Source organism: Arachis duranensis, chromosome 3, assembly GCF_000817695.3.
Source record: "Arachis duranensis cultivar V14167 chromosome 3, aradu.V14167.gnm2.J7QH, whole genome shotgun sequence".
Taxonomy (NCBI): domain Eukaryota; kingdom Viridiplantae; phylum Streptophyta; class Magnoliopsida; order Fabales; family Fabaceae; genus Arachis; species Arachis duranensis.
The window spans coordinates 116,088,725-116,105,327 of NC_029774.3; the positions used below are offsets into that span (position 1 = coordinate 116,088,725).

General features: G+C 33.0%; 1 protein-coding gene and 1 long non-coding RNA gene across 2 annotated transcripts; both read right to left on the minus strand.

Moving 5' to 3' along the window:
• Positions 1-9,209: 9,209 nt before the first annotated feature.
• Positions 9,210-10,560, minus strand: LOC127745803 (uncharacterized). Its single transcript, XR_008007375.1, has 2 exons — positions 10,008-10,560; positions 9,210-9,882 (listed from the first exon to the last, which is right to left on the minus strand). It is a non-coding gene; the product is annotated as an uncharacterized LOC127745803 (long non-coding RNA).
• A 384-nt stretch (positions 10,561-10,944) lies between these two features.
• LOC107480398 (L-ascorbate oxidase) lies at positions 10,945-14,380 on the minus strand. The gene is made up of 5 exons (XM_016100525.3): positions 13,963-14,380; positions 13,775-13,867; positions 13,474-13,680; positions 12,695-12,874; positions 10,945-12,029 (listed from the first exon to the last, which is right to left on the minus strand). Exons 1-5 carry the CDS (start codon positions 14,224-14,226, stop codon positions 11,073-11,075), a joined length of 1,701 nt encoding a protein of 566 aa, XP_015956011.1. The 5' UTR covers positions 14,227-14,380; the 3' UTR covers positions 10,945-11,072.
• Positions 14,381-16,603: the final 2,223 nt, after the last annotated feature.

Genomic DNA, 16,603 nt, shown 5'->3' on the forward strand with positions numbered 1-16,603 from the left:
CATTTACCAATTAGCGAAACTTCACAATTTCGCTCATTTTAAACTTAGGTTCAGTTTGGTAACCAACTTAATTAATTTTTTTTAATAAAATAATTTAAATAATAAATGATTTTGTTAAAAATAAGTTATAAATAAATTATTTTGTATTTAAATTTTTAACTCTAAAAATATTTATTTTAAAGAAATATAATAAAAAATAAAAGTATTATGAAAAATTATTTTTTTTAATTTTTCTATAAACTTTTAAATAATTTTTTAGAAAATTATAATTTAATTTTAAAAATTATACCAAATATTAATACTACTACTTTTTATAAGTTAAAAATTAAAAAAAATTACTTTTAAAGTTTTTTAAACGAACCTTAATTGGTGTCCAGACTTCAAATGAAACTTTTAAAATGGGATTCTTTATTCTTATTTCCGGTCAGTTTATCCCTTGTACAACTTTTTATATAGAAAGAGAGGAATATTCTAAATGGTTCCTACAAATTTTTAGTCAGATAATTTAATTTTTAATTAATTTTAATTATTAAATCAATTTTTAACTTTTTATTTTGTTAAATAAATTAATTTTTACATCAAATTTTGATAAAAAAAATAGATAGATCAATCTCTATTGTTATTTAATAAAAGATATAATAGTTTTTGTAAAATTTTAAAATGTTCAGATCACTCATTTTATAAAGACAAACAATATGATATAAAAAATTAATTTGTTTAATAAAATAAAAGTTTAGTAGACTGATTGCTTATCTGACTGAATTTTTTTTGAAACTGATTTAGAATATTAGCTATATAAAAATAATTGCTTATATTTTGTAAAAAGTATCACGTGTAATATATTTTTATTTTTAATTTAAAATGCACATTAAAAAAATAAAAGTTTGACGATAATAAAATAAAAAATTTAATATTCACGTATTGTTAATAAAATTGGAAATTATTTGGTGATTAATATTTTTTTTCTTATTTTTATTATACATTTAAATTAACATTAGCTAACATTTTACTTTTTTATACTAAAAATATTGGCCTCTTCGTATTCCTTACAGAATTTGATAATAGCTAATTATATATTATCACATCAATAAAAATGTCTAACCTTTCAAATTTATTATTTACAAGGATATAAAAAAAAACTATAAAAAGTTAAGTTCTGATTAAATAAAAATGAAAATAAATATATTGTGAAGTCAATCATTCATTCAAATTATTTCTTTTTTGATTGAGTCACTAGCTAATAGCCATAGGCAACTCCCTCAACAGAAGAAGCATGCCTTACTATGTCATCGCGACATGACAATCATATTTATAGATACAAAGATTGTACTTGTCACACTGATAATGGAGACTACACAAGCAATCAATAATCCAACCCAAAATTCATAACCAAAACCAGTCCATGAATCACACACACCAAATTGACATTACCAACTCATGTTTCTTAAGATTTTAATAAATTTTTATTGCAATTATTAGCTGCCTAATACAACTTTTATGCAAAGATTTGCAACAAAGCACTATATAACTGATCTAACGAAGAATAAATAACTAAAACTCATTCATCGTGTCCAAAAATTTACATTCTCATAGAAAATATTTCACCCATTACATGCGTAAAATTCAAAACTTACAAAGCACATTGCAACATAAATTTTTATCATTTTTCGGTCTCTTTCGAAAGAGGTTTTAGGGAATTCAAATAGAAGGACTAATAATGCTCAATCAAATGCTAAAAGTTCCAACCAAGTAGCAGAGGAGATTCATGTCTCCAATCAGCTCCCGAACGATAGGTACAACTTTTACACTTTGGATATTTTATTCTTGGAAGGGACTATTTTAAAATTTTAAAAATTTTTTAAGAATTGTCTTGATATTTTATTTTTCAGTACTTGTTTTATACTTTTGCTTTACCTTAGATACTTATTGTATATGTAGACACGTATCATTTACTTATACGAGTTAACGTTCCATATTAACAATCACTGTTAATAATTAACGGATTGAATTGGAGAAAAATTATATTCTCTAATGAAAATAAACGTTAAAAACTGTTTTGAGTATTTTAAAATTTAAAAATTAAAATATCTAATTTTAAAAAATTTCAAGAACTCATTTGAATAATTATATGTTACATATATATATATATATATATATATATAGAGAGAGAGAGAGAGAGAGAGAGAGATATGTTATAGTATGTCATATGTTAACAAGGATTGAACAAGTTGATGCATTGATTGTGGAAGTTTGTTACTGTAAGTTGTCAATGTAGTTGTGGAATTTGGTGTATGTATTGTATTGTCAAATGTTGAAATTGTTATCTGATTATAGCAGTGATACTAACTAGATGTCAAATTACTTCTTGTTGAGACAGTGATAGATGCCCCTGACCAGGCAACCCATGACTCCGGTAAAGTCCACATGGTTAATTGGAAGTTTTCCACCTCCTTATTATCCTAACCAGTAAACACCTTCTAGAAGTTTTATGTCAAACTTCCAACCATATTCCGTACTTGTGCTGTGATCAGAACAAGATTTTTAATTGCATTATTTCAGATAAACAATTCACAACTTATACTGATCTACATGTAATAATATGATCATTGATGAACTAAATTTTAAAGTGATTTTTAAAATTATATTCGAACTCCATAATAGTCTCTTAAATTATTAGTTATTTATATTTATTCTTGAAGTTGTACTTTCAAATTCAGAATTGTCTTTCAAATAATTTTTGTCAATGAAACGCCATTGAAAAGCTAATGTAGACAAATTTTTAACACGCTGGCAAGCCTAATTTGGGGTTTTAATTTAGAGGTTCGGTATGAGTTTTTACTTTCCAAGGATGGATGAGAGGATTTGTTACATAAATCCTAACTTTTCGAGTCATCGACTGAATGTGAGTTTACAAGTCTATGTTCACACGGTTGGAGGGTGTGGCTTTCCTTTTCTGCGTTTGTTCAAACTCTGTTGAATCAATATTTGGTGGCGCCATCTCTATTGCATCCAAATAGTTAGGTGGCCATTCGGGCTTTCGAGCTAGTCTATGAGTATCTAGAGCTTTCTGCTCGTGTATAGGTTATTTTTTTCTGTGCACTTTTCCAACCAAGGAGGAGAAGTATAAGAAGGGCTACATGTCGTTCTGGGTCTATTTAAATAGGTGGATCTTTGGTTTATTCAAAAATTCTTTTTACGGTTTTAAGGAGGAATATTTTAAAGTTAGACCTACTCGGGGGCATCATCCCTTCTGGTTGACCTTTAAGAGGAATGTCGCTTCGCCACTCATTGGAATTTTAGCGCAAGCCCGTCGTATATGACGATCGGATCACCTATGATGGGTTGTTATCCCGAAAATAGAGATCTTGTCGACGGCTTGTTGCAATTTTTGGGGACATGCCACTAAATCCCAGGATGTTATAGGTGATCCGGTAGTGTGTCGATCTTATGTCGGTGGGTCTTGTTACTTTCTCCTATTTTTATTTCTATGTTTTTCCTAGTTCGAAACTTGATGCAATTTCCTATTTCTTTCAATTGAGATGGCTGGTAGTCAGACTACTCTTGCGAGGTTGAAGGCTGCCCTAACCCAAGATGTCGGGAGAGAGGGTGGTGGAGCCTTGCCGTCAACACCTCAGTCCGTGCCTCAGCCGAACTCGCGGACAGTCTCTTAGGAGGTGATTGCAACCAGAATGGCTGGTGCCGAGGTCGATGTGGAAGTCGTGGAGGTTCCTGTTTCCGAGGCAGGTAAGACGCGGAAGAGGTTGATTAAGGAAAGTGGTGTGGTGATTTAACAACCACAGACTAACCAGCAAGTGCATCGGGTCGTACCAAGTAATACCTCAGGTGAGTGAGGGTCGATCCCACGAGGATTGATGGATCAAGCAATAATGGTTGATTGATGAGCTTAGTCAGGCAAATAGAAAATGGTGTTTTGGTATTCAAAGAGCATTAAACAATAATTAAGAATTTCAGAATGCAAACAGTAAAGAAGTTGTGAAATATATATGGAGAAATAGTTAAGGTTTCAGAGATATCTATTTTCTGAATTGATTTTTCTTATTAATTTATTTTAATCATGTAAGATTTAATTCATGGCAAACTATTTGTGACTAGACCCTAATTCCTTAGACCTTCCTAGTCTCCTCTAAAATTCATCAACTACCAATTCCTTGGTCAATTAATTCCAATTAGAGGGTGATGATCAAATTCCAGTTTATATGCCACAAGAATCCTAATTATCCAAAAATAAGGGGATTATATGTCACGTATCCCGTTAAATACAAACAATTAGAAATTCAGGATAATATGTTTTCAAACTATTGTTCAAGTAAAGAGCTTTTTCAAGTTATACAAGAACTCAATTAGAACATGGGTCATACTTCTGTTCCACCCAAATTCATAAAATAAAGAACGAAAACAATTATTGAAATATAAATCAAAACATGAATTAAAATAGAAAAATAATAGTATCAATCCATACAATAGATAGAGCTCCTAACCTTAATAGTAAATATTTAGTTGCTCATGGAATGCGGAATGTAAATTGGTCTAGAATTCCCTAATGGAATCCCCCTTTTATAACTAATCCTAATTAATTTAAAAATCTAAAATTAAAATCATATCTTTTCCTATTTTAAAAATCAAATTTGAATTTAAATCAGAATTAATTATAGTAATCAGCAAGTCTTCAATTGATGGATGGGGACCACTTAATTCCTTCACTCTGCAGCCTCTAATCTGTACTTTCTGGGCTGAAAACTGGGTCAAAAGCAGCCCAGAAATCGCCCCCAGCATTTTTCTGCACGTGGCGCATGTCACGCGTACGCGTCGCTGGTCTTCTTCGCGTGTCACGTGCACACGTCAGTCACGTGTACGCGTCGCTGAGCAAAACTTCAAATCACGCGTACGCGTCAGTCACACGCACGCGTTGCCATGGAAAGCTCCAAATCACGCGCACGCGTCAGTCAAGCGTACGCGTCGCTCCTCGTTGCCATCTCCTTTGATTCTTGTGCTGCAGAAACTCCACCAAATCCAGCCAAATGTTACCTAAAATAAACAAAATTGTAAAAGACTCAAAGTAGCATCCATATTTGCTAAAAGATAATTAATTTTTTATTAAAATCAACAAATTAGATGCAAATTCACTAGGAAAAGATAGGAAAGATGCTCACGCATCACAACACCAAACTTGAACTGTTGCTTGTCCTCAAGCAACCAAAATTAATATAGGCTTAGGATGTGAATTTGCATGATAATGAGAGTTTGATTAAGCCCATGTCTTTTCTTATAGTGGAGTTTACAACTACAATCCTGAATAGTTTTGGCATCTCACTCTCCTTTGAATCAGAAGAATGTTACTGTCATCTGGAATTAGAATCCGAATAATATTATGAATTCTCTGATCTTTTGTAGCTCAATTTAATCCTTGAACACAATAATTTTTCTTTGGTGCTTTGTACCTTGAGCCTAGCCGTGACTTTAAATGTTTTGTCTCAAGGATTACTTGACACAGAAACACCACAAGTACTTAACTGGGAAACTTTCTTTAAGTTCTAAATATTTTCATTATTATTAATTTTTTTCCAGTTACTCCCAAACAGTGGTGCTCAAAGCCTTTGGCGTACTCTGCAATTGATCTCGACTCTAAATGTTTTATCTCAAGGATTACCTGACACAAGAACACCACAAGCATGTGACTAGGAAAACAACTCTTTGAGCTTTTAATCATGTCTGACCTCCCTAGTCATTGATGCTCAGAGCCTTGGACCTTGCTCTTATTTTTCTTTTGCTGTTTCTTCTGCTTCAAGGATTAAACTTTCATTAATTTCAAAGAAATCATAATAATTCTCTAAATTCCTGTTCCTTGTACATCAACATTCTTTAATTCAAATTTAAATATGCATTGTTCATGTCATGCATTCAGAATTACAATTAATACCACCACATTTAAGTAAATAAGACTACTCTTAAAATTAGCTCAATTTCTCATGCAATACATCACTTCTGTATTTTTTATTGAATTCAAGCTCAGTGAGTAATACATGAGACATCTTTTCAGAATTAAAGCAATTAAGAGAAAGCTAAACTAGTCCTAGGATTCTAACTAATAAAGGATCATGCAACAAATAAAGTAAAATAGCAGAAAACCAGAACATAACATAGAAAAAGAGGAGAAGAATAAAAAAATGAAAGGAACTCAACCACCTTAGTTATCCTAGCAGTCGCTTTATTCTTCAGGTTGTGCTCCTCAGTGAAGATGATTCGCCTCCCTTTTGGTGCCATAGGAATAAACAGAAAATCCTTAAGCGAAGCGTCAACACCAAACTTAAAGGTTTGCTTGTCCTCAAGCAAAGAAGAACTGAAAACAAAAACAAATAGTAAGATGGAAAAAGGATAAAAGAACGAGAGAGAATTAGGAATTGGGAGAGAGAAAAAGAAAATTAAAACTGGGCGGCGAACTAGTATAGTTGTGCGGCGCAGGCAATGCGTACGCGTGGGTCGCGGAATTTTCTTAATGACGCAGGTACGCGTACGCGTGCCCTTAGTTTTGTGCGATTCGCGCGAAGCCAGTCGCCCGCACGCATAACTCTCTGTTTGCGTGGCTTGGGCACCAATATTTTCATACGACGCGTGCGCGTCATGTACGCGCACGCGTGGATGGTTATCTGTGCAAATGACGCGTACGCGTCAGGGACGCGTACGCATGAACAAGTTTTGTGCTTCTAGCACACTTCCAGCCCTAAGCCAGCACAACTCTCTGCCAAAACACTTATTTACGTCGATGACACGTACGCGTGGAGTGCCAAAATCATGAATGACGCTTACACGTGGGGTATGCGTACGCTTGGGCTTGTTTGTGCGAAAGGCATTATTCCTGCGCCACTCCCGCGCAACTCTCTGTTCATTTTTATTTTTCATGCACACCCATCTGACGCGTACGCGTCAGGACGCTCGTGCGTCGGGTGTTTTTTTTTTTTGTTCCTATTCTAAAATAGCTGCATGATCATAAAATTATTAAGAACTCAATAAAAATAAAATAAGTAAGAAAACTACTACTAAGAAAAACAATTAAGAATGAAAAGGAGCGATCATACCACAGTGGGTTATCTCCCACCAAGCACTTTTAGTTAAAGTCCTTAAGTTGGACATGTGGTGAACTCCTTGTCATGGTGGCTTGTGCTTGTACTGATCCAGGAATCTCCACCAATGTTTGTAATTTCAATGGCCACCGAGATTCCAAGCTAGGTGCATAATGCCTTCGAGCAAGTTGAAGCAAGTGACAAGGCCCCAAGAGTGTTGATTGTGGGAATGAATTCCAAGGTCCCAAACCTTGCTTTTACACCCGTCTTCTTGTGGATCACCATTGTTCCCACCGGATGGCAAGCGATCTGAATTCTCACAGAGACATCCAAACAACCTTCTAGACCCATTCAATTGAGCTCTACACCAATCCTTGCACTTCAATTTGGAGCATGCAACCATATTGAACCTTGCTTGACAACTCTTACCGCTAACCATCTTCCTTTTACTCTTAATGCCACAAAGAGATCTAAGTTGACCATCCGTCTCCAGTAGCCCATATTCAAGTGGGAAAGTAAAGGTTAAGGATAGTAATTTCACCCACTTGAATGTTGTATTGGATGGTGATGGCTTTGGAAGAGGTCTTGCAAGCTCCACTCCCTTGTCTTCTTCTTTGAATTCTTCTACCTCTTTGCAAGCTTCCTCAATTTCAACCTCTTCCTCTTGGTAGCTTTCTTCTAATTCAATCTCTTCTTCATTGCTTACCAAGGGCATGGGAGGTTGTGCATCTTCCTCTTCTTCCATATGTGAGGGTGGAAAGTTCTCGAATTCATTGGAGTATAAACTCCTTTGATGATTTTCTCACTTTCTTCCATAGGATCTTGCATTATATCTTTTGAGAAGAAATTTGCTTATTCCTCTTCCTGGTTCTTGATAATCGTCTGCACATATTTCTCTATATTTTTGACACTCGTCTTTATATCATGTAGGAATTCTTTCATGAGGAGCTCAATATCTGATGGTGGTTCTTGATATGAATAAGAAGGAGATGGTGATTCTTGATAAGAGTAATAAGAGGATGGTTCTTGGTATAAATAGGAAGATGGTGGCTCTTGATATGGGTAGAAAGATGATGGTTCTTGATATGAATATGGAGATGGTGGTTCTGGATATGAATATGGAGATGGTGGTTCTTGGTAGTTGGAACATGGAGCATTGAAGTTTCTTAGGTTTTGAATTTTCCAACCAAAATTTGGATAGTTCCTCCATCCACTATAATATGAATCACTACTCGGGTGTGAGTAGTAACCTATGTGATCTCTCTCCATTATTTTTCCTTAGCACAAAACACCAAACAGAATTAAACGTACCATGTGGTAAACAAGAAAGCAAAGAAGACAGAACAGAAAAAATTTTTTCGAAAAATTTTTAAATAAAATTTAAATTAAATTAAAACTAAAACGCTTAATTTAAGTAATCAAACAACTGATAGTTGTTAATCACAGTCAATCTCCGACAACAGCGCTAAAAACTTGGTGCGGTGATTTAACAACCACAGACTAACTGGCAAGTGCACTGAGTCGTACCAAGTAATACCTCAGGTGAGTGAGGGTCGATCCCACGAGGATTGATGGATCAATCAACAATGGTTGATTGATGAGCTTAGTCAGGAAAACAGAAAAGAGTGTTTTGGTATTCAAAAAGTATTAAACAATAATTAAGAATTTCAGAATGCAAGCAGTAAAGAAGTTGTGAAATATATATGGAGAAATAGTTAAGGTTTCAGAGATATCTATTTTCTAGATTGATTTTTCTTATTAATTTATTTTAATCATGTAAGATTTAATTCATGGCAAACTATTTGTGACTAGACCCTAATTCCTTAGACCTTCCTAGTCTCCTCTAAAATTCATCAACTACCAATTCCTTGGTCAACTAATTCCAATTAGAGAATGATGATCAAATTCCAGTTTATATGCCACAAGAATCCTAATTATCCAAAAATAAGAGGATTATGTGGCACGTATCCCGTTAAATACAAACAATTAGAAATTTAGGATAATGTGTTTTCAAGCTGTTGTTCAAGTAAAGAGCTTTTCCAAGTTATACAAGAATTCAATTAGAACATGGGTCATGCTCCTGTTCCATCCAAATTTATAAAATAAAGAACGAAAATAATTATTGAAATATAAATCAAAACATGAATTAAAATAGAAAAATAATAGTATCAATCCATACAATAGATAGAGCTCCTAACCTTAACAGTAGAGGTTTAGTTGCTCATGGAATGCGGAATGTAAATTGGTCTAGAATTCCCTAATGGAATCCCCCTTTTATAACTAATCCTAATTAATTTAAAAATCTAAAATTAAAATCATATCTTTTCCTATTTTAAAAATCAAATTTGAATTTAAATCAGAATTAGTTATAGCAATCAGCAAGTCTTCAATTGATGGATGGGGACCACTTGATTCCTTCACTCTGCAGCCTTTGATCTATACTTTATGAGCTGAAAACTGGGTCAAAAGCATCCCAGAAATCGCCCCAGCATTTTTTGTATTTTCTGCACGTGACGCATGTCACGCGTACGCGTCAGTCACATGTACGCGTCACTGGTCTTCTTCGCGTGTCACGCGCAAGTGTCAGTCACGCGTACGCGTCGCTGAGCAAATCTTCAAATCACGCGTACGCGTCAGTCACGCGCACGCGTCAGTCACGCGCACGCGTCAGTCACGTGCACGCGTCGCCATGGAAAGCTCCAAATCACGCGCACGCGTCAGTCACGCATACGCGTCGCTTATCGCTGCCATCTTGTTTGATTCTTGTGCTGCAGAAACTCCACTAAATCCAGTCAAATGTTACCTAAAATAAACAAAATTGCAAAAGACTCAAAGTAGCATCCATATTGGATAAAAGATAATTAATTCTTTATTAAACTCAACAAATTAAATACAAATTCACTAGAAAAAGATAGGAAAGATGCTCACGTATCAGAAAGTAACGGAGAGAACATGGAAGAGTAATGGTCTGTGCCTTCTGTGATGGATTGGAGTTTTGACGCCCTAGCCTTCATTGATCAGCACCTCCTGCCAGACATCGAAGACTTCTTCCATGATGGCAACGTTGCCAGTTAGGCAAAGTCCATGTATCACATTTTCCTTCGCTCGGCTGCTAATGTTCGGAAGGCGGAGCCGATGCTATCTCAAATGACTCTTTTGGATGGTAAACTCCGTCAATCCCAAGCGGAGTCTGGTAAGCTGAAGAAGCAATTAGAGGCGGGAGAGGCTTCTCGGTTGAAGGCTATGAAAGATGCAGAGGATACTAGTTCAGAGATCCTCCGTCTCTCTGAACTGGAGACCTTGCTTCTCTCCCAGCTGTCTTGGTAGCGAAAACGAGCACCTGGCGCTGAGTCAGGGGCCGCTTCTCTGCTTGCCAAGGTAGACAAGGATTGAACAAGTTGATGCATTGATTGTGGAAGTTTGTTACTGTAATTTGTCAATGTAGTTGGGGAATTTGGTGTATGTATTGTATTGTCAAATGTTGAAGTTGTTATCTGATTATAGCCAGTGATACTAACTAGATGTCAAATTAATTATTGTTGAGATAGTGATAGATGCCCCTGACCAGGCAACCCATGACTCCGGTAAATTCCATGGTTAATTGGAAGTTTTCCACCTTCTTATTATCCTAACCAGTAAACATCATCTAGAAGTTTTAAGTCAAACTTACGATCATATTCAGTACTTGTGCTGTGATTAGAACAAGATTTTTAATTGCATTATTTCAGATAAACAATTCACAGCTTATATTGATCCACATGTAATAATATGTTCGTTGATTCTTTGTTCGGTTAAACGCGTTGATCTGATCTTTTCGTTTTCGTTTTATTTCCTATTTTCTATTGAGAGTATCTAGGGGAAAAAATAGATGAAGCAATATTGATAAAATAATATAATAACAATACAATTGAAACGTATAAAAGAATACAGGTAAGTGTGAAATGAGATGAAACAATATTGATTGTAAGTGGTTGAATTGGTTATTATTACTAATTAAGGTCTAAAAGTTTTGGTTTCACCGCAACCCATAATAGAAGAAGGAAGCTTCTCAGCAAGTCTATGGATTCCTTCTTCAAAGACGACTCCCATACCCATGTAGAAGTGTGAGTCTATGTGGCAATGGAATAGCCACACTCCAGGATTATTGGCTTTGAATCTCAGTGCAGTCCAACCATAGGGATGCACCGGAACAGTGTTCTTTAATATGGGGTTCTCCAAGTTGTACTTCTTAGGGTCCTTGTCCTTGTCAAACTTTCCATTTCCATACCCAAGAACCCAAAAATCATGTCCATGAAGATGCCACGGGTGTGTCTCGCTATTGTTCTTGTTCATGGTATTTGCGTTCTGAAGTATAACATCCACCGTTGAGTTGAACTCCAGCCTGTAAATACCATTGCTGGAAGTAGCATTGGTGTTGTTTTGGACACTGAAAATGTCATAGTTAACAGAATCATAGCCTTCAGGAGGAGGTGTTTGATCAAATGCGTCTTTTAGATTATCTTTGAGTGCAACAAGGTAAGGGGTCTGAGGGAGGCTGAAAGAAACATTGTTAACGGACCATTTGCGATAACCATTTATGGTGTTCTGGGTGTTGAGGAGTACTATGACTCTGTCAGAGGTTGTTGGAGGCTTTTGAATGAAGCCTTGGCGGGCTTTGATGGCGAGGCTCTGGGCCAGCCTGGGCTTAACGTCGTCCCAAGCAGGGGGTGTTGGTGGTGGGGTTGGAGGAGAGCGCATAGGGTGGTTAGGATAGTAGTTGAAAATGGCTAAACCAGGTGGTGTGGTTCTGTTTCTGCTTACAACGTTAGAGGTGATCCAATAGTTTCTTTTAGGGTCTTGATCTGCTTTAACCAGAACCGAGTAGGTCTCACCAGAGTATATGAACAAATTCTCTACCTCAAATGGCTCAACATAGTGTCCATCTGCTTCCACCACTCTCATCTTATGGCCCTGCATGCATTTCAAATTTATTTATTATTCTTATTATACATTTCATGGAATTATATATCAGAACAGAGGAAATACGACTCTGGGTAATATGTTTTACAGAAAAAAAATTGTCCAAGTATGTGAATTACTCAGATATGGTGATATCTAGAAGTCAACCTAACTTATTCATTTTTCACAATTTGTCCCACCTATTCTATTTTTAAAATTTCTTCTTTAAAAGTCTTACAATTCACTCTCTATAAATTTCTTTTTTGATTTTTTAAAATATTATAACTCATTTTCGATGAATTCATTTTCAAAAATTAAAAGAAAAATACAATTCTATCCAATGAATCGCTTTTATTAAAAAAAAGAAATAAAACATAAAAAAACTACAATTTGCACCAACTAATTCATTTTCCAAAAATTAAAAAAAATACAATTCATCTTAAACTCATATAATTTAGACTAATTAAAATATTTATATAATATTTTTATTTTTGAGAATACAAAACATCCTCATTTTGATGGATATCACTCAAATTTTCCCCGTACAAAAATATTTTTGCCAAAATATGAAGCACAATATATTTAATTAATTTTCATGCATGTGGTAGATGTGAACCGAATGGAAGCAACGCAATAAATGAATAAGACGTTGACAAATGAGGTTTGAATTAGATTACCTGAATTTGGAAAGAGAGGGCTGAAAGAGTGGTCAAGCTGCCAATTCTGAGTCTGTATGTTTTTCCAGGGACCACCGTTTGTGAATAGGGAGCGCATTCTGGATTTGTTGCGTTACAAATTCCAGTTACTGGAGATGATAAAGAGCAGTTGAACCTTCCTTTTCCATTTATCAACAGTGACTGTGCCAATGCAACCCAAATATATACTTGAGACATTGAGATGAGAGAACAAAGTGATGGATGGTCAAAATATTTTTTTATAATTTAAAAATATTTAATTAATTTTCAATATTTAAAAAATTAGTCTAAATAACTTTTGATACATTAGTATATTATTATTGAGAAAGTTTTGAGGACGAACAATTTTTAGTATTTTTTTTGTCATTATTTAGTTAGTTTATACACTGAATTATTTTTAATAAATATATTTTATTAATTTATGTGTACAAATTTTAAAAAATATGAGTATAAATTATATTAATTCATGTGTGTAGAATCTTAGTAAATATAAAAATAAATTATATTTTTTTGTGTGAAAAAACATTTATAAATATGAGTATAAATTCTTACTAACCAAAAATAATAATATTTACTTACAATGTAACATTGCTCATCATTATTTATAAAGACCACTTTAACTAATTACTTAGATAATTAGAATCCGACTAGAGATTTTTAAATTGTGAAAATATGCTTTGGTGCTTTGAGCAAATAAGTAGGATTTGAAATAGATATTTACTCCTAAATATTTAAAGAAAAGTCTGAATTGATTGATATACCTGAGGTTCCCCGACCCATTGGAAAGGAATTGAAGACAATCCAGCTGCTTGTTCATATGTGCTCTTGTGGAACCAATCATCCAAAATGATACTTCGATCATAGTCATATGCAAATGGTTCTGGCTGACGTGGTGACACCCTAATTAGTCCATATAGCCCTGCTTCCCTTTGCATTCCATAGTGAGCATGGTATAGATATGTTCCAGCCTGTCCCATTCATTTAACCAAAAAATACTTACTAGCTAATTAAAAATAATGTATCATGCATGAACAATATAATTTAATTTAATTTCATTTATACCTGGTCCACAACAAACTGATACTTGAATGTGTCTCCGGGAAGTACTGGACATTGAGTTACACCTTCTGTTCCGTCAAACCAAGGACTTCCAATCTATCATCACATGCATATGCAACAAAATTACTATAACAAATATAACAATTGAGTGATGAACTTTGCTTTAAATATTTTTGTAGTGGTTGATGTACCTGTCTAATCCCATGCCAATGGATGGCAAGGTTTTCAGTGACGAGAGAGTTGTTAACTTCAACAACCACAGTGTCACCCTCCTCTGCCTGGATGGTGGGTCCTGGAGATCTCCCATTAATGGTGATCACCAGCTTCTTGAAGCAATCAGGGGACTTATACTCGTACTTCACATCCCATCTGTAATGTCTAATTCGACCCTCACCTTTCTGCAAATTCCCCAGAACACCAACCAATATACACCATATAACCAATAAAGTTGGCATACCCCTAATTTTTCTAAGATAGATGAATAGAAGATTGATTCTTAGCTCAATTTAGAGACCAAATATATATACGTATAGTCTAATTAGAACTGCTACTGCTAATAATTTTGGCGTTGTATGTGATGAATATAGTGATGATTTGATACCGCCTATAAATGCTAATGTTACTACTTATATTATATTATATTATTAGGCCATTATATTATTGTATATATAGAGTACTAATACATAAGAAGATGTGTGTCTTATTCACCAAGTCAAACTAAGCAGGTGGTAGGATATTCGCAAATTGGAATTTTATTTTACTTTTCATTTTTCTATTTGTTTTTATGTCTCTCAAACTACGTGTTGACCAAAGCGGCACTTTGCACAATGCGTGGGAAAATGTCCTGTGTATGTGTGAAACGGTAATATATAATTTTGGGTAAATTCTATAGTAATTATAATTTAGTATTTAATTTTTGTTTAAATATTTAATAATTATTTGTTTTTATATTTTTAATTAATTAAGTAAATTTTTTAAACACCACAGCTATCACCATAATTTTGAACTAGTCTATTTGACTATTTGTAGTAAGCTATGGACTAGTTAAACCCAAATTTGTATTTAATTATTACTGCTTTTATTTATTCATCAATGTAGAGAACGCTCCATTGGAAAGTAGAAAAGGAAACTACCCGTCTACTTCATATGAGTAGCGCAACGTTGTTGACTAATTAGTAGCCATTTTCATGCCAAAAGGGGCAAAGCAACAGCATTTCAAACCAACCCTGCCTTTTATCTCGATGGTCTCAAATTGCAACCTCGACACAATATTTCGTGTTTGCACGTTTTTTTCTTTTAATCACTCTTTTATATACCTACCAAAAAGAATAGATCTTTCTTATTAAAAATAAAAAATAAAAATTCCCACTTCCATACTGGTATAACCATCGAGATATGATGATCAAATCAACTCCCCTGACCCTACAGCATGCAGAAAGGGATTGTTTATGGAGCGGATCTCATATATAATTCTGCGATAATTATTTAAATTTGATCTAAAAATTATAGATATGATCTGATTTATAGGTTTCTTAGATCTGATTGATTTGGACCTGACACACTAATAAAATTAAATTGTGAATTTTAAGTAGGTACTTACAGATCTGTAGATCTGTAAAGGAATAAATAAACAAATAAAAATTAAAATATTATTTTTATATTTTATTTAATTAATAATAATTATTAATATGTTATATTATTTTATTTTTGTTATTTAAATAAAATATTTAATATTATATTAAAAATAAATATATCTAAAAGAATAAAAAAGAAGTGCTTTATTGATTTTTTAATAAAAATAAATTTTTAAAACATTTATTTATTTTGAATATATATCTTATATTCGATCCGATTTGTAAGTCTAAAAAATGTATTTATTAAATTTAATTTGATACAATAATTTTAATACGAATTGGATCAATATTTTTATTATATCTTATCCAATTCACATGCGTCCCTAACAACATAGCCATCAAGTTACAAAAATTAGAGAATTATTTTTATTTTAAATAAAAAGAATTCAAGTATGATAAGAAATTGAATCTTGATATCGAATGAATTTTATTTAATTTTAAAAATTAGTTCAAGAGAGGAAAATTATTTCACATAAAAAAATGTCAGGAGACTAGTACTTTTTATCTATATTAGTCAACACTTTTAAACAACACCTTATCTTTATATTATTAGATTTGAGATTTAGGTTTAGAATTTAGTACATAGAATTTAGAATAATGACTAAATTTACTAAAATGTTGGCCAAAAAAATAAATTTTGTTAGTCATGTAATATTGTTTTTTTACATTTATAAATTATCTAAAAAGATAAACTACTAAAATGATATAAAAAATTTATATTACTGATAAAAATAACCACAAAAAAATAAGCTTCTAAAATATTTTAAAATGTGATAAAAATATCAATATCAAATATATATTTTAAAAAAAGTTTTAGAAATAAGATCAATTTTATGTATTTTTTTCAAGTATTAATAAAAAAAGAAGAGTGCTAGGACCAGCAAGTTTTATGTTTTATAATCATCAATTGGTCATCAATAGTATTTTTAATGGTGTGAGATTATATCCAATAATAAAAAATTACTCACTTTTTTTTAATAACTAAGTACTGCCCAAATTATTAAAAAAGTGTTGGTCCTAAACTTTTTCATAAAAAAATAAGATATTTTTATTTTTAAGTGTTGGTGATTTTAGATGAAGTGAATATTTTTTAATATTTAAATAGACAAATATTTTATTAGATATAAAAATTATTTATTACTTATAAAAATAATGATTTTTTAATTATTTTTGTTATATGTTTGAATTATTCAATAAT

Excerpts from the sequence above, each read along its gene's own strand:
- LOC107480398 (XM_016100525.3), bottom strand. The coding sequence starts at position 14,226 with ATGCCAACTTTATTGGTTATATGGTGTATATTGGTTGGTGTTCTGGGG. Across the intron at positions 13,868-13,962 it reads ATTGGCATGGGATTAGACAG|ATTGGAAGTCCTTGGTTTGA; the intron begins GTACATCAACCA and ends ATGTGATGATAG. Across the intron at positions 13,681-13,774 it reads ATCAGTTTGTTGTGGACCAG|GCTGGAACATATCTATACCA; the intron begins GTATAAATGAAA and ends TGAATGGGACAG.